Here is a 27,631-nt window from a genome sequence, read left to right as displayed (position 1 = left end):
CTTTAAATGATCGCAGATAGTTCTGTTGCGGGCATTTCCGTGGATTGTCCACCGGATCCAGTGGGAATTCGCTGCTTGCAACTTGCCCGGCTCTCAGCTGTATAACAAATTCACTTCTAGCTGTGAGGCCGTCAGCAGCCATCAACTCGAAAATAATGCAAACTCGCATGTGCCGAGGATGCAAATGTCAGTTGGGCTCTGTATTGTATGCAATTCAGTTCGGGTTGGGGTTGTCTAACCTTAGCGTGGGTCTAATAGGGTTTACAGCGGGGCGTGAACCTTGTATAGTGCGGCTGCAGCTTTAAGAAATGTCATAATTGCGTGGGCCAAGCTACACCTTCATTGCGGTACCAGGTTGGTCGTCTGATGACCTCTACCAGCGCGCAGTACCTACAAACATTTGACTGTAACTCCCCGGATTCACTGCTGGCTACTTACAACTCCACGAGTGTTGACGATATGCCCTTTCGAGCTGTCATGGCCTATTTTTATCTCGTAACCCAGGTGGACTGCTCTCACTCTCCGCCGTACAGTCCCTCTTCTGCTTTATAAATGGACTCGATCGCCCAAATCGTGTCCTTCATCAATATTTGCACCATATGAAAATGCTGGTCATGAATTCTTTCTGGACTACTATCGTGCTTCTGATCGGATTTTCTTTCATCGTCGGCGCTCGTCCTTTGCAGCCCCGCGCAACCTCCAAACCGTTTAGCGTCATCACCACTCACTCTACCTCTCCCATCCACTTCGCCAGTCTCGCGACGAAGAAAAACGACGGAAATATCTACGTCGCCTTCAATTCCAATTTGACTTTCTACATCGAAGATGGTTATCTCAAAGTCGAGGGTTCCAACAACATCGTCTACGTGGACCCATTCACCTACGCTGTCAAGTACTCCTTGGAGCCACCATGTGGTGCAATTACCAAGACCTGGGACCTAGGCAGCATCTACCTGGAGCTCGATAATGAGGCCAACGGTATTGCTTGCCCAATCACCTCTGGATACCAATTCTACTGGGCTGCCGATGGGTCCAATTTGACCAATATCTGCGGCATCGGTGTCGAAGGCATCGGCGCCGGCACCGTCTACTCATATGTTGCAGAACTGACCTCAGAGACATCGTCAGTCACTAGCACCACCACTACAACCTCGGCTGCGGTCATCTCCTCCTCCGGTTGCTCCGAAGTCAGCAAACCATTCGATGTCGTAGCTGTCCACTCTGGTTCCGATATTCAGTACTCGCCCTTGTCCATCAATAGTGATGGGAACATCTACTTTGGTGCAGAACAGGATATTACCACCTACATTGATGGAGGCTACTTGAAGATATACGGTACCAACCAGGTCATCTACGTCGACGCGACCACCCGAGAGATCAAGTATGCAAATACCCCTCCAATTCAGGACGTGTACGTTACCTGGTCTCTAAGTGGCAATTCTGTTCTATTGAACGGCCAGGCTAATGCTATGGCTTGCAAGACCGACAAGGGTTATCAAGTCTATTGGGCTTCTACTAACCCCGAGACGATATGCAACGGCAACGGTATTGGCGCTGATTTGTACTACACTTTCGTCAGCACCCCTTCATCTTGCCCCTCCACCACCGCTTCCGAAACTGCTACTACCGCTACTCATTCGAAGACCACTGTCGTTGAAAATGTTGCGAAAGCCACCGTGTCGCTTCTGCCTCCTAATCTCTTGATCCCCGCTAAGGAGGCTGAACCATCCAAGGTCTTTGGTACCCAATTTACCGGCACTGTTGTCCGGGATACCGCCGGCTCCGATGTCATCACCTTTGTCTCTTTTGACATCCCGCCATTGTCTTCCAATGAGGTATCGTCTTGCCACTTGCTCTGGACTGCTCCGTCCAAGGGTTCATTCCCAAGCACCATCACTGGCTCCAAGAAAGTCAACGTCTATGCTCTCAAAACTGTCATTGACGAGTCCACGCTCTCTTGGAACAGCCGTCCTGCGCGCGGCAGCTTTGTAGGCACTTTCGACGCTACCAACGGTGTCTTCACACACTCAAGCGTGCAGTGCAAATTCGGAGAGAAGCAGCAGTTTGAGCTTGTCGGCGAGGGCTCAAAGGACGAGGTCTCCTGGTTCCAGACCTGGAACCCATTGACTGGTTTTAACTACCTCTTGTTGGCCTAAATTAATTAATTACCTCGCGCTTCAGTGACCGAGATATTTTTACCGCCAAGCCTTGATGTCACGTCACTGGACCCAAATTTAAGTGCGGCTCGATTTTACTAAGTCAAACAGTGATATTGAATTTTCTTACTAGCCGGTAATTGATTTTGTTTATTGTTAGCAAAAAAATGTGAGGTGTGTATTTATTCTGGAGTTAACAGTGTCCAACAGTAATTGTCATTTAAGGAAAGAAGGGATCAATGAATCATTGTCATTGCATTATCTTCAGGTCCATTCAATCATTGTTTGATTCATGCTTAGGAAGTTACCATTTGATATGCTCAGAATTTCAGTTTCAGTTATTCTATGTGATAGACACAGGCGCCTGCCTGAATCCTTATATATGATTATCCCAGCACTTCTCCCACGCTTACGAGTCCCTCTGGACCAGCATTAGAGAAGGCTATTCCAAAACTAGATCCGATGTGTGCAAAAGTACCTCTGATGACGTCAAACGTATAGCACTCTCATTGGCCTTAATGTCATTGATGCTACTAAAGACTACGACCATACATGTGTTGTATGCCGAAGTCAAAATGCTGAGGCGTGTTCTCTACGTTTCTAGCTATAGATCATCTAATCCTACAATCCAAAACTCTTTCTGAGAACCTCACCGAATCGTTCCACAGCTAACGTCATATCCTCGGCACTCACAGACGCGAATGTCGCACGGAAGAACACATCGCGGGCTTCCGGGCTGACTTTGAACCACGCCCCAGGCAGTATCAGGACTTTGTTGTCGATACCAGCTTCGAAGAGTTCCATTTCAACTGCTTCTATGCCATTGTCTTTGCGAGGGTGTTTGGTGTGGTCGACGTGGAGCCATACGAACATGCCACTATCTCAACATTAATAACGTAGGACAAGACATGGACCGGTGTACAGTACTTACGCGCTAGGAACAACCCAATCGCAAACTTCGCGTGGTAAATATTTGTCCATGGCATCCAGAAGAGCGTTTCGTCGACTGGTATACTCCGCTCTCAAATTCACCAACCAATCAAGATATCCATCCTGGCCCCACGCTTCGGTCAACATGCTATGCAGGACAGCCATAGATACACCTGATGGAAATTGTAAGCCCACCTCGTTATGACGAAGTAAGCGTTCAATGAATCGGTCGCTGCCAGTGATCCAGCCACATCGCAGTCCGGGCGCGGCGACCTTGGAAAAGGAATCGAGCCTTAGCACTCGACCTTGCGTGTCTATACCAAGCATCGATGGGAGTAACGTCGAGAGAAACTCGTCATTGGACTTGGGAACGTGGACGACAGTTGGATCAGCGCCGGGGACGTAATCCGACATTTGGAGGAAGTAATATGGATCATCTTCGATAATAATAAGATCATACATTACGCACAAGTCGTAGATCTCTTTCCTCCGTTGCACGCTCATGGTTGCGCCGGTTGGGTTTTGGCCTGTAGGAACGACGTATAGGACACCGGGCCTCTTACCGCCTCGAGCAGTTTCGTCCCATGCTTCGAGAAGTTGGCGTAGCGAATCAGATCGCATACCTTCCTCGTCCATTTGGATGCCGATCATTTTCGCTCGGAGAGGCTTGAGCCCTTCCGCAGTTTCCGGGAATACAAATTCTTCTACGATTATGTAATCACCGGGATTAATGAGCATCCGAAAAACGGTTTCCATGGCATGAGTGTTTCCTCCGGACATAATGCAATCCCAATCTCTATACTGAGGATTATGAACGATCTACAGCCATATAAGCTCTCTGTAAAAAGATCGCAACGTACTGCGCACAAGGGTCAAATCATACCTCCGTATGCTCTTTCAAGAACTTCAACAATTGCTTCGCACCAGTACCCTGCTCATACTGCAGCGCTCCGGATAAATCATAGTCCGATTGTCCTTTGAGGTTACTATCTTTCTCCTTCTGTAGTTCCCGGCGCGTATCAGGCAGCAGGCCATCGTTCTTCCACAATCCATTTCTGGCAGACTCGTGTTTCGCTATCGGGACTGTAGCAGTGATCTTCTCAATCGGGAACAAAGATGGCGAGGGTAATCCCGCGGCAAGCGATAATAGCTCTGGATCACGCGCAAGATAGGAGCTGGATACTTTGAGCAGAGATTTCTGTCGGATTACGGACTCTATGGAGAGATGGTGCGAAAGATCGAGCGCCTCAGGCTTCGACTCGGTGTGCGACTCAATCGCGGCCACCACTGGCTTGATCGCGGCCGGCAACGAGTCAGAAATCTCAGCGGTTTCAATGTCGGCATTGTGCGGTGGAGGAACCATTTGGACAATGCTATTAATCGTGTGCTGCTGATAGGGATAATTTTGCGGCGAGGAAACCGCGGGCTTCTAGAAATTAGATCCGGATTTACCGTGGAAGAGTCACGCCCCCCTGCGGTTATCTGCCATGATGAAATTTAAAGTTGCAGGAACTCTCACAAACAGAGAGATAACCAACTGAGTTTAATTGTAGCTGCGGCTTATTATCTTCGGTTGGTTATGCGCCAATTATGGCGTAAACAGCTGTCGGGTAGCATTTTACAGCGGCACAAATGTCAAATATCCAGCTGTCTAGTCGAAATTTTTCAAATTGATGTCATAATGAATTTTCCAAAAATATATTTCTCGACTTAAAAAGTATCTCACGAATATAATATACCATCTACATTCCAAAGTCAGCACATCGGAGATAATATCTTTCAACGTGAAAGGTATACCATCCTCAACAAATCAAATCCAAATCCTGTCACGTTCAAGATGTCAATTACTTCAGTCAAGCATTCAATCACTCAATTAATTGATCAATCAATCACAAGAGAAATAATCAGCGTCGCCACCAAAAAAGAAGGGCAAATAGTCACTTGTTAGGAAGCTGACGAGTGCGCACATTCACCAACTCGATATTCTCCTTATTCTCATCGACGAGCTTGGGCACTTCTTGCGATCCCACATCCACAATGTATCCACCATGAGACGAACTGGGCGTGGACGACAAGGTACTAACAACTGACACCGACGCTGCAGTTGCGCCGTGTTCGACCGCATGCATGACCTCCTGAGTTAGTGTCAACTTGCCAGACCACAAGCCCGTGCGACGCTTGATGGCTTTCCAACTTTCCACGACAACTATATAGATGACACAAGCGCCAGCAACGACGCCCCATTCCCAGCTAAGGCCGAGATGCTTGAATACGTCTTTGTTGACAACTGGGATGTAGATGACCGGGAACGTGCCGAGGAAGCCACCGATGACCGCCCAAAATAAGAACTTGTTGTAGTACAGAGCGGGAAAGACGGAGAACGTTCCCGGATGACGAATCGGGTCTAGATTGAAGAGCGAACGGCCGAAATGTTTGACTTCCCAAGCAGTCAGCAGAAGAAGGAAGGAAAGTACCGCAAATGATGAGGCGCGAGCATGGAAGACCGGTCCACACGTGTCGTTGTAACCATGATTACAGTCTTCGCCAAGATCGCCGCCATTACCAACAAAAATGACGATAACAAAGGAGGCTAGACAAAGGATGCCCATTGTGGTACCATAGATCATTTTATCGGTAATAACCTCCCAAGTGAATACACCGACTTTCAGATCACGTGGAGGACGGTGCATGATATCAGGCTGAGCTTCCTCCATACCAAGACCCATCGCAAGGAAGGACGAAGTGATCATATTTGCCCAGAGAATCTCCAGAGGGGAAAGCGGGAACACTGAGACGCCATTGGCATCTTTGAATGCCAATCCGCAAAGTAACAAGATTACCTGCGAGATGTTTGAAATCAACAAATGGACCAAAAATTTCTGAATATTATCAAAGAGTCGACGGCCTTCCTCTATGGCGCGGATAATACTGGCAAAATCGTCGTCGGTCAACACTATGTCACTAGATTCTTTTGCGACGTCCGAGCCGTTGAGACCCATGGCTATGCCGACGTCGGCTCGTTTCAGAGCCGGAGAGTCGTTGACGCCGTCGCCGGTCATGACGCAGAACGCTTTGCGTCTGTGGAGAGCTTCAACCATGCGGACCTTGGTGGTCGGGGTGCAACGAGCGATAACGAGAGGAAGTTCAGGTAGAGCGTCGACTTCAGCATCTGACATGGCATCAAAATCAGCAGCAACCGTGACCGCATGAGACTGTGAGGCCAGTGAGACTGTATCAGACAGAATACCTGTCTCGTATGCGATAGCGCGCGCAGTTCCGGGATGGTCACCGGTCAACATGTGAACCCTGATGCCTGCCACCTTGGATTTTAAAACAGCTCCATGTGTCTCGAGACGAGGAGGATCGTACAATCCTGCAAGACCAAGAAATTTAAGAACAGATTCGACGGACTCTCTCTTGTTCACATCGATATCAGGTTCGGGAGGTAGGAGTCTATAGGCGACGCAGAGAACACGAAGACCATCTTGAGCCATCGAATTAACACGACCGTGAACTTCTTCGGTAGTATAGCTGGCAGCATCAAGCGAATTCGAAAGAGCTTCGAAAGCGCCCTTGCTGAACACAATGCGCTTGCCGGATGGAGACTCATAAATCACGCTCATGCGTTTGATCGAGGAATCGAAAGGATGCTCTGCCACCAATTTCCAGCCCCGCTCCTGGAGCTCTTCGCGGCCGCTGTCGAAGCGCATAGCGAACACTTGCAAGCTAATGTCAGTGGGTTCACCGTAGCCCACCCATTCCAAAGCCTGTGTCTGAGCTAACTGTGTGTTCGAGCGATTGCGGGAAACGTGATCGCCAGATTTTTCATTGGTGGTGGATACATCCAAGGATGGTTTTTTACACTCGACTTTTGCAAGATTGCAGAGTCCAATAGCGTTCAAAAACATGACGAGAGTATCAACGCTGTTGCAGTTGATTACATCAGCCGGACTAACGCGTTGACCACCGATTTCGAGATAGCCAGACTGTGGAGAAAATGAATTTGTCGTACCGCTAACTGAGATTGTCTGCTTGTCACCCAGGTCTGGAATCCACACGTGACGAGTGATCATTTTGCCTTGCGTAAGAGTACCAGTCTTGTCGGAACAGATATCAGTTACACCACCTAAGGCTTCGAGGGCCTGCATCTTCCGAACAAGTACGTGGCCATTGGCCATCGCCTTTGTAGCGACGGATAGTGTGATGGTCAAGACCGCAATAAGCGATTCGGGAATTACCGCGACAGCAACGCAAATACCATATATCAGTACGTCATTATCAACCATCCACTTGTATACTATTAGTTTGAAATCACCACAACAGCATGAAAGGGACTTACTCGGCTTGCACTGAAGACGATAATGGCCAATATCAACGCAACAGCGAATAAGACGATCGCAAACTTTGACAGCTTGACTTGGAGAGGGGTCCCGATGAGACCAAGTGAGTTCTTCAATGAATACTTGAACTTGCTCCAATGCTGTTTATAAGACCACGAGTTCTTCGAAGACAGGGAAGACACAGAGCTGCTGTCGTCGCTAGAGGCAACCTTGATTGACCCTTGATTGGCTTTCAACATTTTGGCAATCCGACCCACCTCGGTACGCATTCCAGTACCGACTACGATACCAACACCGCGACCTTTGCTGACGGTAGAGGAAGAGTAGCAAATGTTTGTGCGGTCGCCGATGGGGATTGCAGGGTCATCGAAGGTTAGTGCAGGAGTCTTTGCTACTGCCAAGGATTCACCGGTAAGAAGGGCTTCATCGCACTCTATGTTCATACCGTCGAAGATTCTTTACAATAATAGATAGAGAGTTAGCAATGAAATACGGGCGAGAGTCATCGCATATTAAGCATACCTTAAGTCAGCGGGGACAACATCACCGACCTTGATCTTGACGATATCACCGACAACAATGTCCTGTGACGACACCTTTACGAGTTGACCGTCACGGATGACAGTCGCGACAGGAGCGGAAAGTGACAACAAAGACTGCATGGTCTTATCGGCTTTATAGTCCTGGACGAAACCGATGACGATATTGAGCGAGATGACGGCAGTGATGACGCCGCCCTCAATCCAGTCTTTTGTACCGTACGACAGTGACATAGCGAGAATTAAAACCAAAGTCAGGGAATTAGACACCTGTCTCACGAGTATGCTGAGTACGGAGACACCATCATCGTTTTCGAGGACGTTCTTGCCGTCGGTCTCAAGACGCGTTGCTGCAACCGAGGCAGTGAGACCTTTCTCGAGGTCAGACTGGAACAAGCAAGCCAAGACTTCAGGCTGGACCGTGTGAGGAGGCGCGCTTGAAGCATGGTGTGAAGCATGGTGAAGATGGTGATAAGGATGGTTTTCATATGCCGTCGGGGGGAGCGGCGGAGGCTTATCTATAGCTTCTGATTCTTGAGTGGACTGGGTAGAGCCACATATACCAGACGAAGATTCAGGAGGATCATTCGCTTCGGAAGAGGACGATACGTCGACCATTCAATTAAACGCAGAGATCGAGTACTTTGGAAGGAAAGTGACAAGTAAAAGGACCTTCGTTCGTGGGCGACCACCGCGAAAGGAAGAACTGTCAGGTAAGGGTTGAGACTAGATTGCCAGCAACAGCTGAGCAACGCGGGGACGAAGCAGCTTTAAGATCACCGCAAGTCATCTCATGAACGGTGATTATGCGTCGAGCCATTCCCGATGCAGTAGGTGGCCCCCGACTGCGCCGCACAACTCTCTTGCCCGGACCCTCGATATTCTGGCCCTGCCTGCTGCCACCTTCGTCACGCTTAAACTCTCCATTTTCTACTTACATGCTGATCGGCTTCCAGTGCCGGAGTGCAGTGGAACAAAATAAGGGGACAGCTGCTGTAGGCAAGTGCCAGAAGACGCTGGCAGGCTCTTTCTTTGAAAGGCAGTGGTGCAGATCTTGGCAATCGAGTAAATGTGATACACTTATGTTGTGAGTTGTGACTGAAAAGAAATCTGCTTATGCCGCGCACAAACCTTGATGCAGCATCGTGGCGGAGCATTAATTAGATCGAATCTAGAGCGAATCATTATATTATAGCACAAACTTACGCACAGCGAGTGGCAAATACGGGAATGAGAATCTGGGCAATTTATTTGGCGGGCTCAGATTTCGTTTACGAGGATCAAGTCAGTAACCTGTGGAGACCTTCCACGCATTAATTTGCTGAGTGGTCCCAACTAGTTAAACTCTTTTAAGTATATTCCAATGCGGGGGTGCGCATGTCAACCACAATCTTATCAACGTCATCGGATCACTTCCCCGTAAGCAACCCGATCTGCTCGAGAATCACAGTTTTCCAACACTATATTCCGTCTACTACTTCGGGAAGAATTCGGCTCATTAGGAGTCATCAAAGCCAATGAAATTAAAGTCGGGGTAATATCAAACCCTAATCGCGCGAAAGAGACTGAATTACAAGTAACGGCCAAAATCAAACCTTAATTCGCTTCGTAAGCCTCGATTCTTTATCAGGCCGGATCAGTACAAACCCCGACCTCTTGAAACCCTAGCCCACTCACGTGAATTGGAAACCCTGACGTAAGAATTGTAGCTGATCAGTGCGAAGGAAACGCCATCAACGTTGTAGCCCCCACGTTGGCCAGAATCCGGGTCCATGCCGCAAGCAATTTCGATGCGCGTGGGTCCAAAGCTCTGCAGCGGTAATCTGACATGTCCGCGTGTGTGATACATGGATCGAGGCTTGCATCGTGCAATTGGGCATCTGACACTGAGATATTCCACTTGCCCGTGGTGATGCGAGTAGCGTCGATTTTTGTAGTTAATGCCAAGGATGTACCATTCGGATGCTTACAATCCAATCGTTCATGGGCCAGCGACTTCTGCACTCGGCTCCGGTCCTGTGAGAGACTTCTCTGCCTCCCTGAACGAGCAAAAGGCATTAGCATACTACATGCCAAGGCCTGGACCGCGCCAATAAGACCTAATATGTGCTACTTTGGCTTCCGCACTGAATGCCTCTCGAACAACTAAATCTATGTAGACATTGTCAGTTTGCACAGTCATTAACGGCAACTGATCTGAGCCTCATATAACTATATAATTATATATTTCTATTTCGTCTATCAAGTACAATCTAATAAACTCAGCATAAGCGGTGACAGGTTAACAACAGCAGTAGTAAAACAAAGTTCATATAGGTCTTATCACGACAAATCACAGAAGAAATATCAGCTTTTACGCAGGCTCCACAACATAACAGTTTGCAACGCAGCGAACACCAGACATACAATGCTAAACCTAATAGTCCACATCATACAGCTTTATCGTTGATATCTGTCTTTGGCCAGCCATTAATTGTCATGCGATGATAGCAACATATTGCCCCGCGTGGATTCAATCGATCGCTACTGATCCCAATTCCTGCCGCTCTCTTTATCACGACGGGTACGCTCGTCAGTGTCGCTTATAACACGCACTTCAGCAAATTCATTGAAACGAACATGTAGTCCCTTACGACGACAGACGCTTCTGGAACCTTTGCAAGAGCTTTTCCGAGGGGTAGACATAGACACAGTCGAGATTGTAGATGCCGATCTGTCGCTTCGAGTTTGAGAACAGTATCGCCTCGCATCCCTCCGCTGAGAATTATCATACTCAACTGGATCTGAAGATTCCGGTCTGTACTTTCGACGAGACTGTAAAAGATCTTCATCTACAGTCACATCAAGCATTTCCATAATATCCCGTGCGACTTTATCATTCAGATCATTTGCCATAGCGTCTTGACTGGTCTCCACATGTTCGCTGACTTGGTTTGCTATTGATTGTGATTGTCCACACTCAGTGCTGTCAGAATATGCTGTCGGTAATAAATGGTTGTCCTTCTTTAAATAGTCGAAGTCATCGCGAAGAAACTGAAATGGGTCAATTGACAATACACTTCGTTGCCGTCGATGCTGTCGGCGACTGTTGTCCTTCATATAATCTGTGGCTCTCCGATTTTCTTGATTACTACGATCATCGACGTCATCTAATGTATTGACCGGCCAGTGTACTGTTGGTTGAGAATTGATATAGTCTGGGCGACGAGCCTGTAATGATCTCTGGTCATCAATAATGTCTGAATGATTATCTTCGTCGTCAAACGGATCACAGAACCCTGGCTTCAGGTTACTACGTAGAAAATCAGCAGATTCATCCATCTCAGCTTGGTATTGCCAGTCACATTGACCTTGTTCAAGAACTATACTCCTCTCTTCATTCACATCTCCAGGCTGTACAGTCTTGGAGCCGTAGCTCAAAGAATCCAGAGGTGCCATACCCAGTGGCAACAGAGTCGACATGATAACGAGGGATTCATCAATCGACTTTGTGGAGTCGTCATAGCTGGCATCCTGTCCATCCGCTAGAACAGTACTGTGTTCATCGATATTGAAATTCTCTCCGTCATCCCCATATTTCGGACTACAATCCGTTTCATGACTCTCAAGCCCATCATCCTCTTCGTCCTCCCAGGCGGAATCGTCTTCTTCTTCTTGGATGACACCGATACCACTCGGAGCCATAGTCTGAATTTGAATTCTCATTACAGCTTCCATAGCCTCTAATCTCATGAGTCTCACGTCTAGATTTCTGTACTCGGACATTAATTGCCATCTATCCGTTATCTTATTTCCAGGCGGTGAAAGTTGCTCAGACAGTATAGTTACAGCCTCCATGAGAACTGGCGACTCGTACTTCTTCTTGGGAGGCTTAGGCGATGGTGTAGTCAGTTCATACTTGAGCGGATCCCTGTCCTGCTGAGCAAGACTCACCGGCAACACATCCCTTGGGGGGGATGGCGTTCGCGGAGGTAGATGTTCAGACTCCAGCGGTAACTGGGGGGCGTAGGCGGCTATGTTATTTAGCACTGAATTCGATTAGCGTAGCCTAATAAGTACTTGCAGTAACATACTTCTTCCAGCTCCGGGCGATCGTAAATCGCTCTGATCGCCCTGTTTAGTCTCATCGATCTTGGAAACATGTGCTTCTTGTGTAAACCGGGATGGAACCCCCCATTCCTGTGAATCGTCGCGAGGATTTTCCAAATCTTGAGAATAATAAACCTTGTTGGCATCAAGCAGCGCTAAAAGATCTCCTCGAGTAGTGCCTTCCGCATCTTGCAATTTCGTGCCTACTTGTGCACTCATTTTCCGATCCGCTTGGGATCTGGCTGTCGTGGCCGCATTAGCAGGCGACTTCCTCTCCTCACGGACCGTGCCGGAATTATACAATAAATCTCTCAAATAGTTCATCGCTTTGATACCGTCAAACGCAGTGTCAGTACCAGGCGTAAATTTGCGGGAGAGTTAACACACACCGGAGTTTGATTAATCCTCAGTTGCCTAAAATGACCGGGTCTGCTGTGAGCGTGAGATAGTCAACAAATATCGGTATTCAAGGGTTACGTAGCACACCCAAACTGTTGCACGGAGATACGGAACGCACAGCCGGTTGAACCTACACTAGCCCCACCTTCTCGCCTAACCTTCGGGCCTATAAATGTTCGTTTGCCAAAGCTCGATATTCTTCGACCTTGTTGTCAGTAAACAGGTCGTCAGCATGAACGATTGAGGAGAGATATAGTTGTTTCAGCATTAGATTTAGAGGAGAGATATATAAATCTATTTGTGAGCAATTTAACAGCAGAAATGTTCAGATCATGGAGGATAAGGTGTTGCTTTGGTTCGGTTAGCCGCTCTGTTCTCAGGTATCCTTCAGCAGGAAATCTCGGGAACCCGATATTGTCATTTACTTCAAGACGATTATTTTCGCATACAAGGGGCAATTGGGATTCTCACGTGGACTCAGTATTTGTAGACAAATGTCCTCCCCCGGAGTTCGACACTGGTTGTACTTATTGCCGGCCGGAGTTTCCCGCGGACAAGCCAGTCAAGACGGGCTCCGCTTTAAATGGGACCGTACCGTTAATCAGGAGGCATTTGCTTGTTTCATCTGGTCATTCTGGTAATTTTGCGTGTAATACTTGGGTCACATCAGATGATTGCTAAACAATGGTAGAGTGGCCGAGTCGGACGGAATTCGAGCGTAATTCATTCCAGGCCAAGTTACGAGAATTGGAGCGACAAGGTATAAGACGGGACGTGAGTTGTAGATCTGTACAGTTGTTAACGTTTGCAGTACTTACGCATCAATTATAGCCAGATTTTAATTTCATGATTACAAGCACAGCTCTCTCACCAGCGAATCCACCGGAAGATCAGTCATGGTCATTATATATGTATCCAGACGGTCTTTATTTTCCTCGTATTCCATACTCGAAAGGAGAAGCATTTATTAAAAGATTTTTGATACCCAGCCGCTCACATGAGGGCGAGGGTGTAGAGAACGAGATCGATATATTTCGCGAAGAATTGCCTATCGTTGCGATTTGTGCACATACTGCGCGTGATGCTCGGTGAGCTGATGACTAGAGTCAGCGGTGCTAGCCATTTCGCTAACAACTTTTATCGTAGATGCGGAATTGCGGGTCCAATGTTGCAAGCCGAGTTTGAACAAGTCCTGGGAAGTAAAGGCCTGCTTTATGATCCACTGACAAGACAAGGAATCCGCATCACGTTGGTGTCGCACGTAGGAGGGCATGCGTACGCGGGGAATATTATATACTTCCGGGGTGACGGGTCCTCTATTTGGTAAATTTGATATTTATTAGCACGATATATGCGGATTACTTATTAGTAATAGGTATGGCCTTGTAAATCCTGAGCATGTGCAGGGTATTGTGAAAGAAACTATCGAGGGTGGACGAATCATTCGGGAGCTATGTCGCGGAGAACTTATGGTAAAATCGTGAAAAATTATATGAGTTCCTCGTCGGTTTTGGTTGGTGCGATTTGTTTTGAATTACATAGACTAATTGAATTTTTGTAGATAGCTAGATTGCATAGATTACACTGTAATTAGACTTAAATTCCCATTTCATGCCGCCCATCGACTAAGCTATTATTGGTATATAGTGATAGGTCGTTGATATATGAATTCATTGCAGTATTTATCGAGCTATTCCAATGCATACCGCTTTAAGTGAGTAAACCTGAAAAATTGGCATAGGCCCTGTGTTCTGCATATGAAAGTGTCGGACTGACACAAACTCTAATTGGCGCACAGGGAGTGCGTGCAACGGGAACTTACAAACTCTCCGACGCAGAGCTGACTACCTACTAACTCCCTATCACGATCCTGGCAAGTGTTTGAATCCACCACAACGCAACTAAATCCCACTTCCGGCGAACGTCACAGGGACCGCTCCAGTACTTGATCGGTCTGTTTACAGTCCCGACATTTCCATCCGGCTTGGCAGCTAGTCCTCTCCTTGCCTTCTACGAGCACGGATGGCGCCAATCGTCTCACCGACGGAGTTTTTCGCGCCGTCCGCGCCGTCGCCGCCTGTTCCTCTAGAAGACCCGGCTTTGTCGAAGCCTATATCTAGCGCACCGAACGGGACTGGAAGCGGCACGTCAGCGCTGAGTATGAGTTCAGTCCAGAGCAGCGGGCCACACGACAGCGAGACACTGAGAATGACGTCGCATCCATCAGCTACATCCACGACATCATTTCAATCTAAGCTGCCGCATCCCAGGGAATCCTCGCCATCGTCGTCGTCGTCAACAGCTGCGATAGATAGTTGGACTCAATTTTTGGATGCCATTTTGGAGGAGCTGCATTGTCCCATCGCGAAGTATGGTATTCCATCTAATGACTTCTCCGTACTGTCCTGTGGATGTGTGGCGTCAGAGCAATGGGCAAGATCGCGACTACCAAATTTGCAGCTCAAAGTGTGTCCAAATTGTGGAAATTCTACGGAATTGAAGAGTCCAGTCGTTCCTTTAAGGAATATTTATGGTATTGTGATGGACAAGCGGAAGGAGCTAGGATTGCCGATTCCGGAGGAGATTGGAAGCGACGAGGAGGCAGAGCAGGAAGGTATGTATTATATATTAACGTATTGATGCGCTTGCCAGTTCTGGAAACTAATTGGCATATAAGTCGACATCTACCGTCCGGAAGCCACGGTACCTAAAATTCATTCTACTGATCGTCGTAACTCACCGCGAAGGCCACCCCTGTCGCGGTTGCGGATTGACAGTGGAAATCCGGAAAATGTGGACAATGTAGGATCCGGGTATGCTCAGTTTGTATAATATGTGGTTGTAAGAGGTTTTGTTCTAACCCACGATCAGTGACAGTGACTCACTAAGACGCGTATCTTCCACAGTTAGTGGCCAGTCCTCAATCAATGAACTGATCGAAGGACGACATTCTGGTTCGGATAGGCGACCATCAAGCACTGTCGGCGGAGCTCCGCCATCACCGAAGATGAATCTTGTCAGCCTCTTCTCCACTGTTGCTCGACAGACATTTAACGCATCTTCAAGTGATGGATCTCATCACGGCTCGAGGTCGCGAACCGATGATCACGAAAGCAGCCTTGCGTCATCGTCATTTACTCCTCCATCATCCCTCCAATCGCAACCATCTACATCGCTCCTGCAATACAAGGCCACCGGATTCCAGGCTGCTATAGAGCCGTGGTCAGTGAATGCCAGTGTGGACTTCGCGCCTATTATGCTCAGCCCCGAGGACGAGGCTCGCGAGAAACATTTTGCAGAAAATTATCCTATTTATCGGAAAGATGTGCGATATGCAACACAGTCAAACAAAGGGTTTTCGGTCATTCCACGAGGAAAAGTTTTCGAGGCAACGGCTATTTCACCGGATGTCCGGCGATTAGCTCTAGTGGCAGACAAGAGATGGGAAGTGTTCACCATTCCAACATCGTACAAGCTAGGGTCTAACCCAACGTTAGTATGTGTCGGAAAGTCGTCTGGAGAATACGGACCATCTCTTGATGCTTGCACGCGAAGGGATCCAAATGACAAAGTGCGAACGATGAGTTGGGCGCAAACTATGGCGGCAATGTCTAACCGGTTTCTTGCAATTGCTGGTACCCATGGCGTTCTCCGAGTTCACGATTTGGATAGGAATGGTGCTCCGGTGTACACAGAGATCTCGGCCCATCCCATTCGGTGTATTGCGATATCGCCTGATGGAGTTTTACTTGCTTGCGCTGTGACTTCAAAGGATCCAGTGTCCAACACAGAGTTACCAGTCATCATTTTACACAATCTTGGTCACTTGATGGGCCTTTCTCAAACCCCGATAAAGTCCGTACAGATCGATATGCCATACAGAGACCCTATCAATACGCTCTCCTTCTCGAACGATGGCAAACTATTGAGCTGCAGCACTATCCTAGAGTCTCGATTTATGGTTATTAATTTACACGACCCTGCTAATCCACGACTTGTCATCCGGTCTTCTCGTCGACTTGACACGTCTTTTGAATCAGAGGGCATCACATGCATGAGATTTTTCCCTGGAAACCGATTGATGGCCATAGCATCAGTCGCCAATAATGCCTATCCAATCATAGTCGATACCAAGATCCCATCGCAAACTCCACCGCTCACGGTCTCTACACCACTGTCAGTAACTTCCACAGAACCTCCGGCGTTTTTCAATCGGACACATAGTGTCAGCAGCCAAAATTCGTTAGGAAATGGCGGCTTCCAAAGCTTCCCTCAGGATGATGACGATGAATATGATGTCAATAGTACTACAGCATCTGGCAGTGCTAATAGTGTGTTCAGTAACCGGATGTTCGCACAGCCTATACCACCTGTTACGTCCAGCAGCGGAGGCAGTAGCAGCAGTGGCGGTCTCTTGCAGCCGAAAATGGTCACGCGCTTTCACGAAGTCGGGACAGCTATTCATCAGGTCGCTGTGTCGCCTCGTGCGAACTCTGCGGCGTTCTTGTCTCGAAACGGAACTGTGTTCCTGACACATTTCGTGCGGGTAGAGGCCGAGCACCGCCGTGTTGTGGCTGTTGTTGATGTCACGAATGCGAATAAGATAAGCGAGGCGGCTTCGATGACATTTTCACCCAATGGCCAAAAGCTGATCATCGTCGACCGTAAGGGCATCCTTTACATTGAGGACTTCGGCGTGGGCACAGAAAACGGGGAGACTTTGAAGAAGTGTAGGATTATTAAGTGAGTAATGTACGAGAAATGGTAAATTGGATTGTATATAGAGAGTTTGTATGTTTTATTTCCTTATTATTCCTTGGATTTCATTTCGGCATGTTTATTGGCGTGGATTGAGTCTTTCAATTTTTCGTTTCGACCTGGCGTTGGACAGTTTTGGAATTATCGATGAGCGACCTTGGTGGCAAGTTAACCCTGAAACCCTGAATAATGAAATGAATGGTCCTTAGAATCTTAGGTACTAATAGGTAGGGGGCGTAGAAGCGAAAATTCATTAATAATATGCATTATGCATTGGGCTCGTCGTATGGCCTCTGCATATTTATATAGATTGATCATATACATCACTAAATGTGACAGTTTATATATTCCATCGTATGCTCTGACCGAGTTTGGCCCAAATTAAATTAGAAGTGGAGACGCCGCGCTCGTGCCAGGCACATTTCCTCTTTTTGTGCTCATTCAATGTTACGACGCCGAATTGGGCTCGAAAGTTTTGCTCGGAGTTTGGTTTAGAGTTTTTCGCCTAGAGCCAAAGCGGCGCTGGCCACAACAAAATAATCACTTCTCGACCAGTGAGTATCATTTCTAACCAGCAGCACAACATCACACGTCCAACTCTCACAATTATTCTCACTTGCTCAGTAACCTTGCGCCGGTGTTGCCATTAAGAGCTCGCTCAGCCAGGTTCCTTGTTCGACCGCGACCCGACACATATATCTTTAGCTGCAAGGCCGCTTGGTTCAAGTCATCCAAACAGCCTGGCCACCCTGCTACGCATTTTTTGGTCACCACTGCGATAATAACACTAGTAGTATTGGGCGTTGAGCTACTGCAGCATGGCACATAAGCATTCCTCTAGCACCGCGTCAATGACATCCGACCGGGACATCGACGAAGGCGACTTTCTCGTCCCTGCCGAGTCCATCGAGAGCACCAACGAAGTCCAGACGGCCACCGCTGCCTCGCTCATCGGAACGCGACCCACACAGGTTCTCGTCAACCCACGACGTGTGTCCGGTACTCCGTCTATATCGTCAACTGTCTCCGGGAGCACAGTCACGCCAGCCACTGTTGGGGCCAGAGGAAAAGACGTCATGCCACCGCCTGCCACTGCACGACGAACAGTCTATGCCGCTCCTGTAGCCGAATATAACAGCGATCTAGAGATTGGACCGCCTTCTCCGACAGCGAGTACGACCAGCTTTTTCACGTCTGCTAGTGGCGCGGACCATTCTGCAAACGAGACGGACAGTTATGTAGATGCGGTGGACGACGGTTATTCCTCGAGAGCATCGACAGAGACTATTCCCGCTGCTGCTGTTGTTCCCTCTGCAGATGTTTCGTCTGCTGCCGCTTCAGAGGAAGTTGTTCTGGAGACCTTCGACTCAACACGGCCAGCAATGACCGCATCAGACGTGTCAACCAACCGCACAGCTGTGCCAGAAAGTAATGGATCAACGATGTCCGAGAAGGCAGGGTTTGTTGGTGCTGCAGTTGAAGTTGATTCTGCTCCGATAGCAGCAGCCGCTATTGGGAAGGGAACCACGAAGCCGATGCCTGGTGTGAGGAACGGCGCTGCTAACACGGGAAAGGTTCCGGTGGCGATATCAGAGAAAGCCGTCACATATAAAAAGAAAAGCATTAAGTGGAAATGGGTAATAATAATAGCTCTGATCGTAGCGATTGCGATTGGTGTTGGTGTCGGGGTGGGTGTTGGCGTCGGAACCAGAAAGCATCAGAACAGCAGCAACAGTACTGCTGCGGGTGGTGCCAGTAGCTCGGTTGTGCCGTCAACTACAGGTACCAGTTCGTTAGTTGGAGCTCGCCCGAGTGCAGTCAGTGCTAGCAGCTCCGTGGTCTCCGGAAGTCCGTCCATCACATCTGCTGCAAATTCCCCGGCCACTTCCGCTACAGCCTCTACGTTGTCATCATCAAGTGCTAGTAGCACAAGAGCACTGTCGTCATTCTCAACTGTAACGATGACGCAATCATCGGCTTCCAGATCTCTTTCATCTCCCACGAGGACTTCAAGCGTATCTTCAGACGCTTCAGCAACTGCTCGCTCGTCAGCGAATCCCTCACTCTCCGTCGTCAGAAGCGTTTATACGACTACGTTCCCAACAAGCGTGGTAGTCACAAGAACTTATTTGGATTTCCCATTCAGGACTACGGTTGAAGTGACTACTACGGCTGTGAGGACAGCTACTTACACATTGACACTCTCAAAATAATAATACATCTGCGTACGTACTTATAGGAATAAAGCTTGGTTGTTTGGAAAGAAGGTTTTTTTGTTGAATACCAGTGCTAGAAGTATGTAATTTATTATGGTTAACGGTTGATAATATTTGATCGATAATGATTATTGGAATTCGGTCATACTACTATAAATCGGGCCAGAGAACGTTGCTCTCTGGCATTTACAAGAAGCCAAACCCCTTAATTCAACAGCACACACTGTGCGCTGGTCCACAATCAAATGAAGCTCTATGCTGCTTTAGATGTCGAGGGGGATTACAACTTTGATAGTATATATCGTGAAATTGCATACGTGATCCCTGAAAGAGTACGCGCGACTGAGGTAAGGACCGGCGATAACTTTGTGCTTTTGAATAGCCGTTTGCGGAAAGGGTCTACGCGCGCGCTTAAGCACCATGTCAGATCACACGACCCAAGACTTGGAACATAAATATACTAACACTAAGTCTTGCTGGGGCATCATGGTTTGCAGTGTCATCATTTACTGTGATTTCTCAAGTATTCCGTGCAAAAACTGGTTACTAGTTATTAATACATCCAAGTCTCACTAATAATGCCACCGAAGCGAATAATTATTCTGTGTGACGGTAAAGAAATTACGCTGCCTCAACTGCCAAAATCACGCCATTTCTTCAAGAGAATAAACATGTACTGACTTCAAACTTGGTACAGGGACGTGGCAGAACTCTCTGTCAGATATGGGCCAGAATCCAAGCAATGTAGCCCGACTGTCGAGGGCAATAAACACCAAAGACGATCGAGATAAAACTTCGCCGGCGATTTCTCAGATAGTTTATTACCATCCAGGTCTAGGCACAGAAATTGGACCCTTCAAGTCGCTCAGAAATTTATTCGCAGGTACAGTGTGGGAACAATTTAGTATTTGTCGCGTCTCAGCTAACTATTAGGAATTTAAGGCGTGTTCGGATGGGGCATTGTGGAGCATATTAAGGACGTATACAGTTTCATATCGTATAACTTTGAAATTGGCGATGAGTTATTCTTCTTTGGGTTTTCCAGAGGTGCATACCTTGTTCGTGCTGTCAGTGGATTTATTGCAGACTTTGGCATTTTGAAGAAACCTGGCATGTCCGAGTTTGTTGATATCTTCAAGTTGTATACCGAAGGGCCATTCAACGAAAACACGGAACTTCAGGAGACGCAATCTAGTTTGATTGAACATAATACATTGATTGCGCCGGGCTTGATTACAGTGAAAGTTATTGGCTGCTTTGATACAGTCGGAGCATTGGGAATTCCCAGAGTAGTCCCGTTTCAGAGTCACAGATATGAATTTCTTAACTTGAGCTTGAGCAGCAGTACGAAATTTTATGAAATGATCCTTAAACTAGGCTAATCACTCATACACTAGATGTTGAGCATGCGTTTCACGCACTTTCGCTGGACGAGAACCGAAAGCCATTCGAACCGACTCTCTGGTTTTTTACAAGCAACCACGACCCTCAAAAGTTCAAGCAAGTCTGGTTTAACGGTACACACGTTAACATTGGCGGAGGCGATATGAGTTATACGGTCAAAGGTTCCAATTTATTGAAATCAAGAGACGATAGTCCGAATGTACTTTCAGACGGCACGTTGATTTGGATGGTCTCTGAATGTGAGAGTTTGTTGAGCTTCGACACAAATTATTTGCACATTGACGTCATGGCTGGTCACACTGAACGGGACGGAAAAATGAATTATGCCGGGTCGGACGATAGGCGTGCAAATCAGCCAGTCCCGGTGGAACGGACCACAGGGAGGCAGCCTATTTGGTACCTGGGGCCTATCTGCAATAATTATGGAGGGATCCAGGGCAAGCTTTACCTGTTATTGGGCAAGAAGACACGCACGGTAAACAAGTACGTGAATCAGAAGAAAGCTACATCTAAAGGCTTTTTTAAACGCGTTATCACTGGCAACTTTAGAAGAATTACTATGTTTGAAGGAGAGTATGTGACAAATGAATCCGTCCATGAATCTGTTGCCTATCGGACGTTGAAGTCGGGGAAGACAAGCTGTCCATTAGTAGGGTTGCAGCTAGTCGATTCGTCGGAACCTCTTACTGATACAGAGATAAGTATCCAGCCATTCAACGGTTTCGAGAAGAGCTTCTGGGGCGAAGAGCGACAGGATATCTTGGATCCGATTCACTTCACTGAAGTCGTCTGAGACACAAAATTGGACGTCGTGTTGGTCATGAGTCTGTTAGGAGGAAGAATATATATAGCATGGTTCAACTTAGCTCACACAATAGTATCGTATCTGTAGTACAATTGCAATAATAATCATTCATATACACGACTATACAAATGATGGTAGACTTGTAGTCAGCATTCTCTAGGAAGAATGAACGTTACAAAGAAGACACGAAAGCACAAAATCCGACGCCATTCATAGCTAACATCCAACCAATATCCCAGGGGTATACATTTACCCCTATCAATTATTAAAGACATTAATAGGTGCGGGCGCAGATGGCGACCATTGGCATGGCATAGAATCGAATAGGGCGACGATAACAGACACGAATGAGAGAATGGCCGCAAGAGTGTGCAAACGACCACAGGGAAAGCAACGTAAGGCAATACCCTGCTGAGGCTGTTGTATATGTCATTCGTTGGCTTCATAATAGATCGTAAAAGAGTGTTGAGAATGCGAAAGAAACTTGTGGGTTCGTGAAAGAGTGTGTGATGAAATTCGACTGAAATTGTCGCGGATTCTAAACTACCAAAACCGTCCAACGCCATGCTCTGGAATAACAAGCAAAACTAAATTCAACAGGTCATTATTTCATAGGAAATTGAACCTATGAGGATTCTCCGGTAACACTGCAGTATCAGTCCGAGGAGTTGGTGCGTAGTATGCCTTAGGTCCAAAAGGCGCCGTAAAATCTCTTCGCAAAGCGTTCATATGATTGTACCCGGGAACTTGGAGCAACTGATTATCATGCATCGACTCAGTCTCAGTCTGCTCATATTTCTGTTGACTTGAAGCTGTAGATGTCACAGTCAGAGGAATTTTCATACTCTCAAGTATACTAGGATTATGCGCGACTCGAGGGTTAATGACACTCAAGTACTTGTCTTCATATCTAGGGCTTGCGTAAAACGACAAAGAGAAATGACCTTGATCTAATTTCTCATCAAAAATATCGCGGGAATCGGCGGCGGGAATACGGTAATCGAGGTCCTTCGACTGCACAAAGATATATGCGCAAAATGTGACAAAACATAGGAGTAGTGCATGCGCTGGTAGCGACGCAATGGTGAGGTACTTTAGCAGATCTGGAACCACCACTGATACCTCGGATTGCTCCCTGCAAGCACGATAAAGAAGCTCAGGGAGCGTCAATGCCTAACTGACGTATTAGTTCATAATCAAAACCTGTGCAATATTACTTCATACAGTACAGAGAGTGCTGACTACAAGGTAGAGATACGCCACGATCCTGTATCCCATTTTTCGTGCACTAACCCTTCGCACGATAGAGTATGCGAACACAGCCGTCATTCCCGAGACCAGTAAAGTAATCAAGCAGATTGCCACAGCGCTTCCAGCAATCGCAGTTTTGGAACCCATGTACCAAAGCATCGACCCCGACTGCACAAAGCAAGCACCGAAGGCGCTTGAATCGTTGGCATAAAGGATATAGACAGGAAGCCAAAAGAGAATGACTGTCCCTGCGAAAACGAAAACCTTCGCCGCAAACTTGACAACTGAGAGAATCAAATGATTGTCGGAGTGCATAGCAGACTGTAGGTTCGAGTCGTACTGAGAAGGCGATGTCCGCAGAGACTCGAAGATTGAAGGCAGAACAAAGATCAAGTGGGAGATTGGGATAGCCACAGATTCCAAGCACAGTAGAATTGGCAAAACCGACGAGCCATTCATCTCAGAGTCGCATTCGCTATTACCGATCTGAGAAGACACAATGAGGTTCAATATGCTGCAGGTCAATAGGACAACGGAAATGCCGATTGCACGTCGTTCAAATGCACCAAACAGAAGAAACCATTTCGATCGAACGAAGGCCAGAAGGGACACCGACTCAGAATACACATATTTGACCAAAATCCTTGCGACCGCGGTGAGGGCCAGAATAACGGAACAAGCGCACGCAATTACCGAAGAGATAGTTAGAGGATCCATGGCAATGGTGTTCGCCGACTAGGAGTATGCTTGCGTTCGATGCGAACGGCAATGGCTCAGAATCCAATTGAACGGAGGGAATGACCGAGACGAGAAATAAAGAAACCCAGAGGATAGCAGCAGCTTCAGCTGAGGAGAGGGAGCTAGGAAAGTTTTTGAGCGGGTAATGGTTGCGCAATACGGAGTGTCTCCTGGTGACATGCAAGAGTAGGACTCGAGTGCCTTGGATCTCGGCTCAGACCATGCCTGGTTTGGCTCACATGCGCAGTTCCTCAATATGATAGCATGATGCAGGTGATTCCCGCGCCAGAGCTCACGCGTAAGGATCGCGTGTTCGCGCGGCTCAAAATTTGTTGACGCGTTGGAACGAGGAAGGGGCCGCCTTGCACGCGAGAGCACATGCAAGGGACTTGTCCCATGCATGAACCCTCTATACCCCCGTGCGCCTGCTCCACGTGCCACTCACGCATTTTGGTGCCACCCTAGTGCGACCCGGACCAATCATATCAACAAAGGCTATAACACTCCCGAAAGAGCCACATTCCAATGTCATTATCCTGCCGCCAAAACTGATGTTTGCCTAAGAAATAGTGAGTGCACCAACCAAAAGGAAGACTGATCACTAAACCTTAAGACTGATCTCAAGCAGTGGTTTCGAAGAGTCGAGTTGTTTGGGAATGCAGCTTTAACCATCCCGCCTTCGCCAGTGTATCCATTAGACATCAACTTAATTGAGCCCACTGTGCTTACAACCAGCTAGCACGTGCCGACTTGCGTGAATACCTTCATTCATCATGATTCATTATTCATGGGGCCAACTTGCGTATTACAGGTAAAATGTTAGAGTTCTATCAACTAAACATACATAGATTATTCGCCAAATTGATGGGAGTCCAAAGAAACAATCTCCTGCATTTGAAAGATGCAAGGAATTTATCATGAAAGAAAACGGGTCATGAACGTCGTGAAATAAAAGAAATGCAACTAAAATACCGCCCCAAAATGTAAACTCCAAAACAGCTGAATAAAACACCACTCTAGAATTAATCAAAGTAGAATAATGACGACCAAGTGACTGAACCTTAGTAGCGAGACCATTTATCTCCATCTCGGCTTCTCCTTCACCGTGCCCATACTTTTCCGCACAGAAGTATTCTTGGTAGAATTTCCAGCAGATTCAGCCAACGTATGAGCAGTTTCACCCGATCCCGTAGCATCTACAGTAGTGGGAGACCCGTATTTGATGTAATACTTCTGCTGAGAGTCCGGTGATAAGCCGGCCGGGATCGTGTGGGCCTTTGCAGCTGTCTTCAGCGGAGTCTGAGGTGGGAAGGCTGGCACTGGAGGGACGGAAGCTTTACCGTTCTGGGCAATCAGATTCGCTCGTGACGGTTTCTTAGTTAATGAGGACAGATTTGGCGTGCTAGCATGATGGTTGAGCGTTGCAATAGAAGGTGGTCCGAACGGATCTCTGGACGACACTGTTCGAACCCTTGGAGTCCTCTGAGATGTATGAGTCGGAGTACGTGATTTTGGCAAGATAGTGGTCGGTTTCGCAATTTTACTAGTACTTGTAGGAGCGGAAATAAGAGGCCTCTTCACGGACTGACTCACAGATATTATTGCCTTGTTCTTTTCTGCCTTTGCTGTGCGCGCCGAGTTAGCAAATACCTGACTCTGCTTCCTGGTTGGCGTCGTAGGGCCAAGTATACTAGCTGTGGGTCCCAGCTCATGCGATTGGTGGTGTCGAGATACCGTCGACGGAGGAATGGCGGGGATCGGGGGAATGTCAACTTCCAAAGCTGTAAACTTTGGTTGAGGTATACCCGAAACCCGCCGTTTATTATTCTGCTGCCCGGCAGAAGGCGTTCGTGCTTTTGACAAAGATGATTGTTCGGTGAACAACTCTGGTGCGATGGAAGGTCGTTTTCGGATAGGAATAGCGGATGGTGGTGCTTTCAGCGAACGCAGTTGCCCCGGTGACACAGACAGGCTCGAGGACTGCAATCGTCGATTCTGCGTTGGCGTGCAAAAGTCATTCTTATTTGTCTTCCTGACAACAGTCGGAGTCTGTAGACAAGGCTCCTCGTCAAATGGAGATGAGGAAGGCGACAAATATCCCGGTGAAATAGGTTCTGCATTCGAATGAGCCGACGTGCGTGATCGACTGAGACTGCCTCTGAAATTGAGCTCAACCATACATGCACTGGTGGAAGATACAGATGACCTCATAGAAGATCTAGATTCGCGACCCCCAGTTAAACCGATTTTCGTCCTTATATCTAAGTCATACTTCTCATCAAAGTCTCGTATGCGCTCGTCGAGATTGTTCCAAAAATTGGTGAAATGCAAATGCTCTCTCTTAATGTCTCCGCTAATTGTCACTTTGTCCTCCATAGCCCGTGACAGCAGTCCCAAAATTTTGACTATCTCCGGAATTAACTCTCCAGCTTTCTGCTCATATAAATCCTTGTGTCTTTTGCTGATGATATCGTCGGGGCCGTTTGCATGCACATCTTCAAGGTTATTCATGACGTGGTCAATTTCAGTCATCAGTTTGCGTGCCTATGCCACCTATTAGCACTTTGTTCCTTTTAGTTAATTATAACATACCTGGTTACCAGCTTCTCTCAGCATGGCAATCCACCGATCTTCTCCCATCTCTCTTTTAATTTTATCAGCATCAAATGAGAGTTCTTTCCACATAATATCCAATGCTGTACGTCTCGTGAGTAGGTCTTGATGTGCGTCGGGGAACGGTAGCTCAAGTCGTGGAATCATGTCTCCCATCATTGCATCTAGAAGGTCGAGACTGACACGAAGAGGCTGCATCTTCTTGCAGAGATAACACAACCTAGCTTAAACGTCGGCATTCGACTCACCATGGCACTATAACGCGAACATACTTTGAATTTTGCATTTCATCTGCATCTCTTATATTGACGAGCTTCCCATGTCCAGGGACAGGACTCTGCTTCAGCGAAGTCATCAACATGTCCACATCTAAGACATCCTCTAACCTATCGTCTTCGATAATATCACGCGTTCGTTGATATTGCTGGAGTTCTGCTAAAAGTGTTTGACTCTCTTTCATGACGCTTTCGAGATCAGCCATGACAGAATCGTGAAGTTCGCTCCACTCAAGCGCAATATCGACCTGCTCCTTACTCTTTCTCAAGCTCTTCTCAATATCGTCAGCAACTGACAAAATATCCTTGGCAACACCGTTCGTATGGTTGCCATCACTCGTTCGCAATCGTAGAAAGTCAAGATGGCCCGTCAACTTGACAAACTGCTTTTCAACTAAAGCTAGACCGTCGGCATCCGCCGCTACCAATCGAATATCATGCTGCACTCGAAGCTCTTCGAAACCTGCTCTAGCAGTCTCAATCCGGTAAAGAAAGCTAGCCAGTGCTTCGTCACTTGCATCCGCGGATGGTAGAGGAATAGACGATAGCAACGACCCTGAACTAGTGAACGGCAATTTAGTGTAATCAGACTTCGAATATCTTGATAATGCTCGAGACGTAGACGTCATGCTGTTATGTTGGATCGTCTTTTAATTCACGGTCTTATAGAATGATCGGTAACGTGATAAGTCGGGAACTGTTGAACTGTAACAGGGTTTGTTTACAAAACAACAGGGGTAACACCTCATTAAGTTGATTCCGAGTATTCTTTTCAGAACAACGTTGGCTTTGATGAATTGCACTAAGAGTTCTTGAATAGCAAGGTATGAAATGGTCCCGTCGGATTTGAGATTGGGATCGATATGACGGTATGGGGACAGACCGACGTAGCTGCGATACGTATAAGCAATTCCTCTCCGAGAAGAATGTAAACAACACTAAAATGCTGACCTAGCCGGTTACGGCTAGTTCCGTACTCTCCATCGCATTCCTTGTGCCGACGCAAGCCGTTCTCAAAAGCTTAATCACGAGTCGCACGCACTAATCCTATAACGTTAATTTTAAATGTTTGGTCACGTGAATGCGGAAATCTTCTTCAATAACACTGTTCCCATATT

The 27,631-nt window shown here is 47.3% G+C and overlaps 10 protein-coding genes across 10 annotated transcripts; 5 read left to right on the top strand and 5 right to left on the bottom strand.

Moving 5' to 3' along the window:
* The first annotated feature begins 349 nt into the window (after window positions 1–349).
* V1508DRAFT_411649 (ubiquitin 3 binding protein But2 C-terminal domain-containing protein) lies at window positions 350–2,494 on the top strand. Its single transcript, XM_066939500.1, has one exon. It carries the CDS (start codon window positions 600–602, stop codon window positions 2,154–2,156), a length of 1,557 nt encoding a protein of 518 aa, XP_066797932.1. The 5' UTR covers window positions 350–599; the 3' UTR covers window positions 2,157–2,494.
* On the bottom strand, window positions 2,378–4,556 carry V1508DRAFT_411648 (pyridoxal phosphate-dependent transferase). Its single transcript, XM_066939499.1, has 3 exons — window positions 3,970–4,556; window positions 3,088–3,905; window positions 2,378–3,033 (listed from the first exon to the last, which is right to left on the bottom strand). Exons 1-3 carry the CDS (start codon window positions 4,447–4,449, stop codon window positions 2,778–2,780), a joined length of 1,554 nt encoding a protein of 517 aa, XP_066797931.1. The 5' UTR covers window positions 4,450–4,556; the 3' UTR covers window positions 2,378–2,777.
* A 219-nt stretch (window positions 4,557–4,775) lies between these two features.
* On the bottom strand, window positions 4,776–8,744 carry V1508DRAFT_411646 (uncharacterized protein). The gene is made up of 3 exons (XM_066939498.1): window positions 7,949–8,744; window positions 7,426–7,882; window positions 4,776–7,375 (listed from the first exon to the last, which is right to left on the bottom strand). The coding sequence occupies exons 1-3, from the start codon at window positions 8,581–8,583 to the stop codon at window positions 5,024–5,026; spliced, it is 3,444 nt and encodes a 1,147-aa protein (XP_066797930.1). The 5' UTR covers window positions 8,584–8,744; the 3' UTR covers window positions 4,776–5,023.
* A 1,448-nt stretch (window positions 8,745–10,192) lies between these two features.
* Window positions 10,193–12,495, bottom strand: V1508DRAFT_265481 (uncharacterized protein). Its single transcript, XM_066936461.1, has 2 exons — window positions 12,039–12,495; window positions 10,193–11,993 (listed from the first exon to the last, which is right to left on the bottom strand). The coding sequence occupies exons 1-2, from the start codon at window positions 12,376–12,378 to the stop codon at window positions 10,489–10,491; spliced, it is 1,845 nt and encodes a 614-aa protein (XP_066797929.1). The 5' UTR covers window positions 12,379–12,495; the 3' UTR covers window positions 10,193–10,488.
* A 128-nt stretch (window positions 12,496–12,623) lies between these two features.
* On the top strand, window positions 12,624–14,135 carry V1508DRAFT_411638 (Sucrase/ferredoxin-like-domain-containing protein). Its single transcript, XM_066939497.1, has 5 exons — window positions 12,624–13,090; window positions 13,145–13,227; window positions 13,285–13,541; window positions 13,600–13,776; window positions 13,829–14,135. The coding sequence occupies exons 1-5, from the start codon at window positions 12,775–12,777 to the stop codon at window positions 13,935–13,937; spliced, it is 942 nt and encodes a 313-aa protein (XP_066797928.1). The 5' UTR covers window positions 12,624–12,774; the 3' UTR covers window positions 13,938–14,135.
* A 173-nt stretch (window positions 14,136–14,308) lies between these two features.
* On the top strand, window positions 14,309–17,490 carry V1508DRAFT_366001 (WD40-repeat-containing domain protein). The gene is made up of 3 exons (XM_066937348.1): window positions 14,309–15,067; window positions 15,131–15,266; window positions 15,325–17,490. Exons 1-3 carry the CDS (start codon window positions 14,476–14,478, stop codon window positions 17,198–17,200), a joined length of 2,604 nt encoding a protein of 867 aa, XP_066797927.1. The 5' UTR covers window positions 14,309–14,475; the 3' UTR covers window positions 17,201–17,490.
* A 219-nt stretch (window positions 17,491–17,709) lies between these two features.
* Window positions 17,710–19,595, top strand: V1508DRAFT_411634 (uncharacterized protein). Its single transcript, XM_066939496.1, has one exon. It carries the CDS (start codon window positions 18,030–18,032, stop codon window positions 19,422–19,424), a length of 1,395 nt encoding a protein of 464 aa, XP_066797926.1. The 5' UTR covers window positions 17,710–18,029; the 3' UTR covers window positions 19,425–19,595.
* A 555-nt stretch (window positions 19,596–20,150) lies between these two features.
* On the top strand, window positions 20,151–21,703 carry V1508DRAFT_451585 (uncharacterized protein; the record flags this gene model as incomplete). Its single annotated transcript, XM_066942506.1, has 3 exons — window positions 20,151–20,310; window positions 20,370–20,771; window positions 20,825–21,703. 3 exons carry the CDS (start codon window positions 20,151–20,153, stop codon window positions 21,622–21,624), a joined length of 1,362 nt encoding a protein of 453 aa, XP_066797925.1. The 3' UTR covers window positions 21,625–21,703.
* A 231-nt stretch (window positions 21,704–21,934) lies between these two features.
* Window positions 21,935–23,740, bottom strand: V1508DRAFT_265284 (uncharacterized protein). The gene is made up of 2 exons (XM_066936460.1): window positions 22,861–23,740; window positions 21,935–22,809 (listed from the first exon to the last, which is right to left on the bottom strand). Exons 1-2 carry the CDS (start codon window positions 23,602–23,604, stop codon window positions 22,246–22,248), a joined length of 1,308 nt encoding a protein of 435 aa, XP_066797924.1. The 5' UTR covers window positions 23,605–23,740; the 3' UTR covers window positions 21,935–22,245.
* Window positions 23,741–24,334: 594 nt separating this feature from the next.
* On the bottom strand, window positions 24,335–27,407 carry V1508DRAFT_454071 (uncharacterized protein). Its single transcript, XM_066942565.1, has 3 exons — window positions 26,511–27,407; window positions 26,218–26,458; window positions 24,335–26,169 (listed from the first exon to the last, which is right to left on the bottom strand). Exons 1-3 carry the CDS (start codon window positions 27,140–27,142, stop codon window positions 24,703–24,705), a joined length of 2,340 nt encoding a protein of 779 aa, XP_066797923.1. The 5' UTR covers window positions 27,143–27,407; the 3' UTR covers window positions 24,335–24,702.
* Between the last annotated feature and the right edge of the window lie 224 nt (window positions 27,408–27,631).

The sequence above is a fragment of the Lipomyces doorenjongii genome, assembly GCF_038497915.1.
Source record: "Lipomyces doorenjongii strain NRRL Y-27504 unplaced genomic scaffold V1508scaffold_7, whole genome shotgun sequence".
Lineage (NCBI taxonomy): Eukaryota > Fungi > Ascomycota > Lipomycetes > Lipomycetales > Lipomycetaceae > Lipomyces > Lipomyces doorenjongii.
The sequence above is the reverse complement of the archived record's forward strand: the minus strand, read 5'-3'. Positions and strand labels throughout refer to the sequence as shown.

Coding starts and splice junctions, on each gene's coding strand:
- V1508DRAFT_411649 (XM_066939500.1), top strand. CDS start 600: ATGAAAATGCTGGTCATGAATTCTTTCTGGACTACTATCGTGCTTCTG.
- V1508DRAFT_411648 (XM_066939499.1), bottom strand. CDS start 4,449: ATGGTTCCTCCACCGCACAATGCCGACATTGAAACCGCTGAGATTTCT. Junction 3,906..3,969: donor TCTTGAAAGAGCATACGGAG/GTATGATTTGAC, acceptor ATATGGCTGTAG/ATCGTTCATAATCCTCAGTA. Junction 3,034..3,087: donor GATTGGGTTGTTCCTAGCGC/GTAAGTACTGTA, acceptor ATGTTGAGATAG/TGGCATGTTCGTATGGCTCC.
- V1508DRAFT_411646 (XM_066939498.1), bottom strand. CDS start 8,583: ATGGTCGACGTATCGTCCTCTTCCGAAGCGAATGATCCTCCTGAATCT. Junction 7,883..7,948: donor GTTGTCCCCGCTGACTTAAG/GTATGCTTAATA, acceptor ATTATTGTAAAG/AATCTTCGACGGTATGAACA. Junction 7,376..7,425: donor TCGTCTTCAGTGCAAGCCGA/GTAAGTCCCTTT, acceptor ATAGTATACAAG/TGGATGGTTGATAATGACGT.
- V1508DRAFT_265481 (XM_066936461.1), bottom strand. CDS start 12,378: ATGAACTATTTGAGAGATTTATTGTATAATTCCGGCACGGTCCGTGAG. Junction 11,994..12,038: donor ATCGCCCGGAGCTGGAAGAA/GTATGTTACTGC, acceptor AATCGAATTCAG/TGCTAAATAACATAGCCGCC.
- V1508DRAFT_411638 (XM_066939497.1), top strand. CDS start 12,775: ATGTTCAGATCATGGAGGATAAGGTGTTGCTTTGGTTCGGTTAGCCGC. Junction 13,228..13,284: donor GACAAGGTATAAGACGGGAC/GTGAGTTGTAGA, acceptor CATCAATTATAG/CCAGATTTTAATTTCATGAT. Junction 13,542..13,599: donor CATACTGCGCGTGATGCTCG/GTGAGCTGATGA, acceptor CTTTTATCGTAG/ATGCGGAATTGCGGGTCCAA.
- V1508DRAFT_366001 (XM_066937348.1), top strand. CDS start 14,476: ATGGCGCCAATCGTCTCACCGACGGAGTTTTTCGCGCCGTCCGCGCCG. Junction 15,068..15,130: donor CGAGGAGGCAGAGCAGGAAG/GTATGTATTATA, acceptor TTGGCATATAAG/TCGACATCTACCGTCCGGAA. Junction 15,267..15,324: donor GTGGACAATGTAGGATCCGG/GTATGCTCAGTT, acceptor ACCCACGATCAG/TGACAGTGACTCACTAAGAC.
- V1508DRAFT_411634 (XM_066939496.1), top strand. CDS start 18,030: ATGGCACATAAGCATTCCTCTAGCACCGCGTCAATGACATCCGACCGG.
- V1508DRAFT_265284 (XM_066936460.1), bottom strand. CDS start 23,604: ATGGATCCTCTAACTATCTCTTCGGTAATTGCGTGCGCTTGTTCCGTT. Junction 22,810..22,860: donor TAGTCAGCACTCTCTGTACT/GTATGAAGTAAT, acceptor TACGTCAGTTAG/GCATTGACGCTCCCTGAGCT.
- V1508DRAFT_454071 (XM_066942565.1), bottom strand. CDS start 27,142: ATGACGTCTACGTCTCGAGCATTATCAAGATATTCGAAGTCTGATTAC. Junction 26,459..26,510: donor GATGAAATGCAAAATTCAAA/GTATGTTCGCGT, acceptor CGTTTAAGCTAG/GTTGTGTTATCTCTGCAAGA. Junction 26,170..26,217: donor TGAGAGAAGCTGGTAACCAG/GTATGTTATAAT, acceptor TAGGTGGCATAG/GCACGCAAACTGATGACTGA.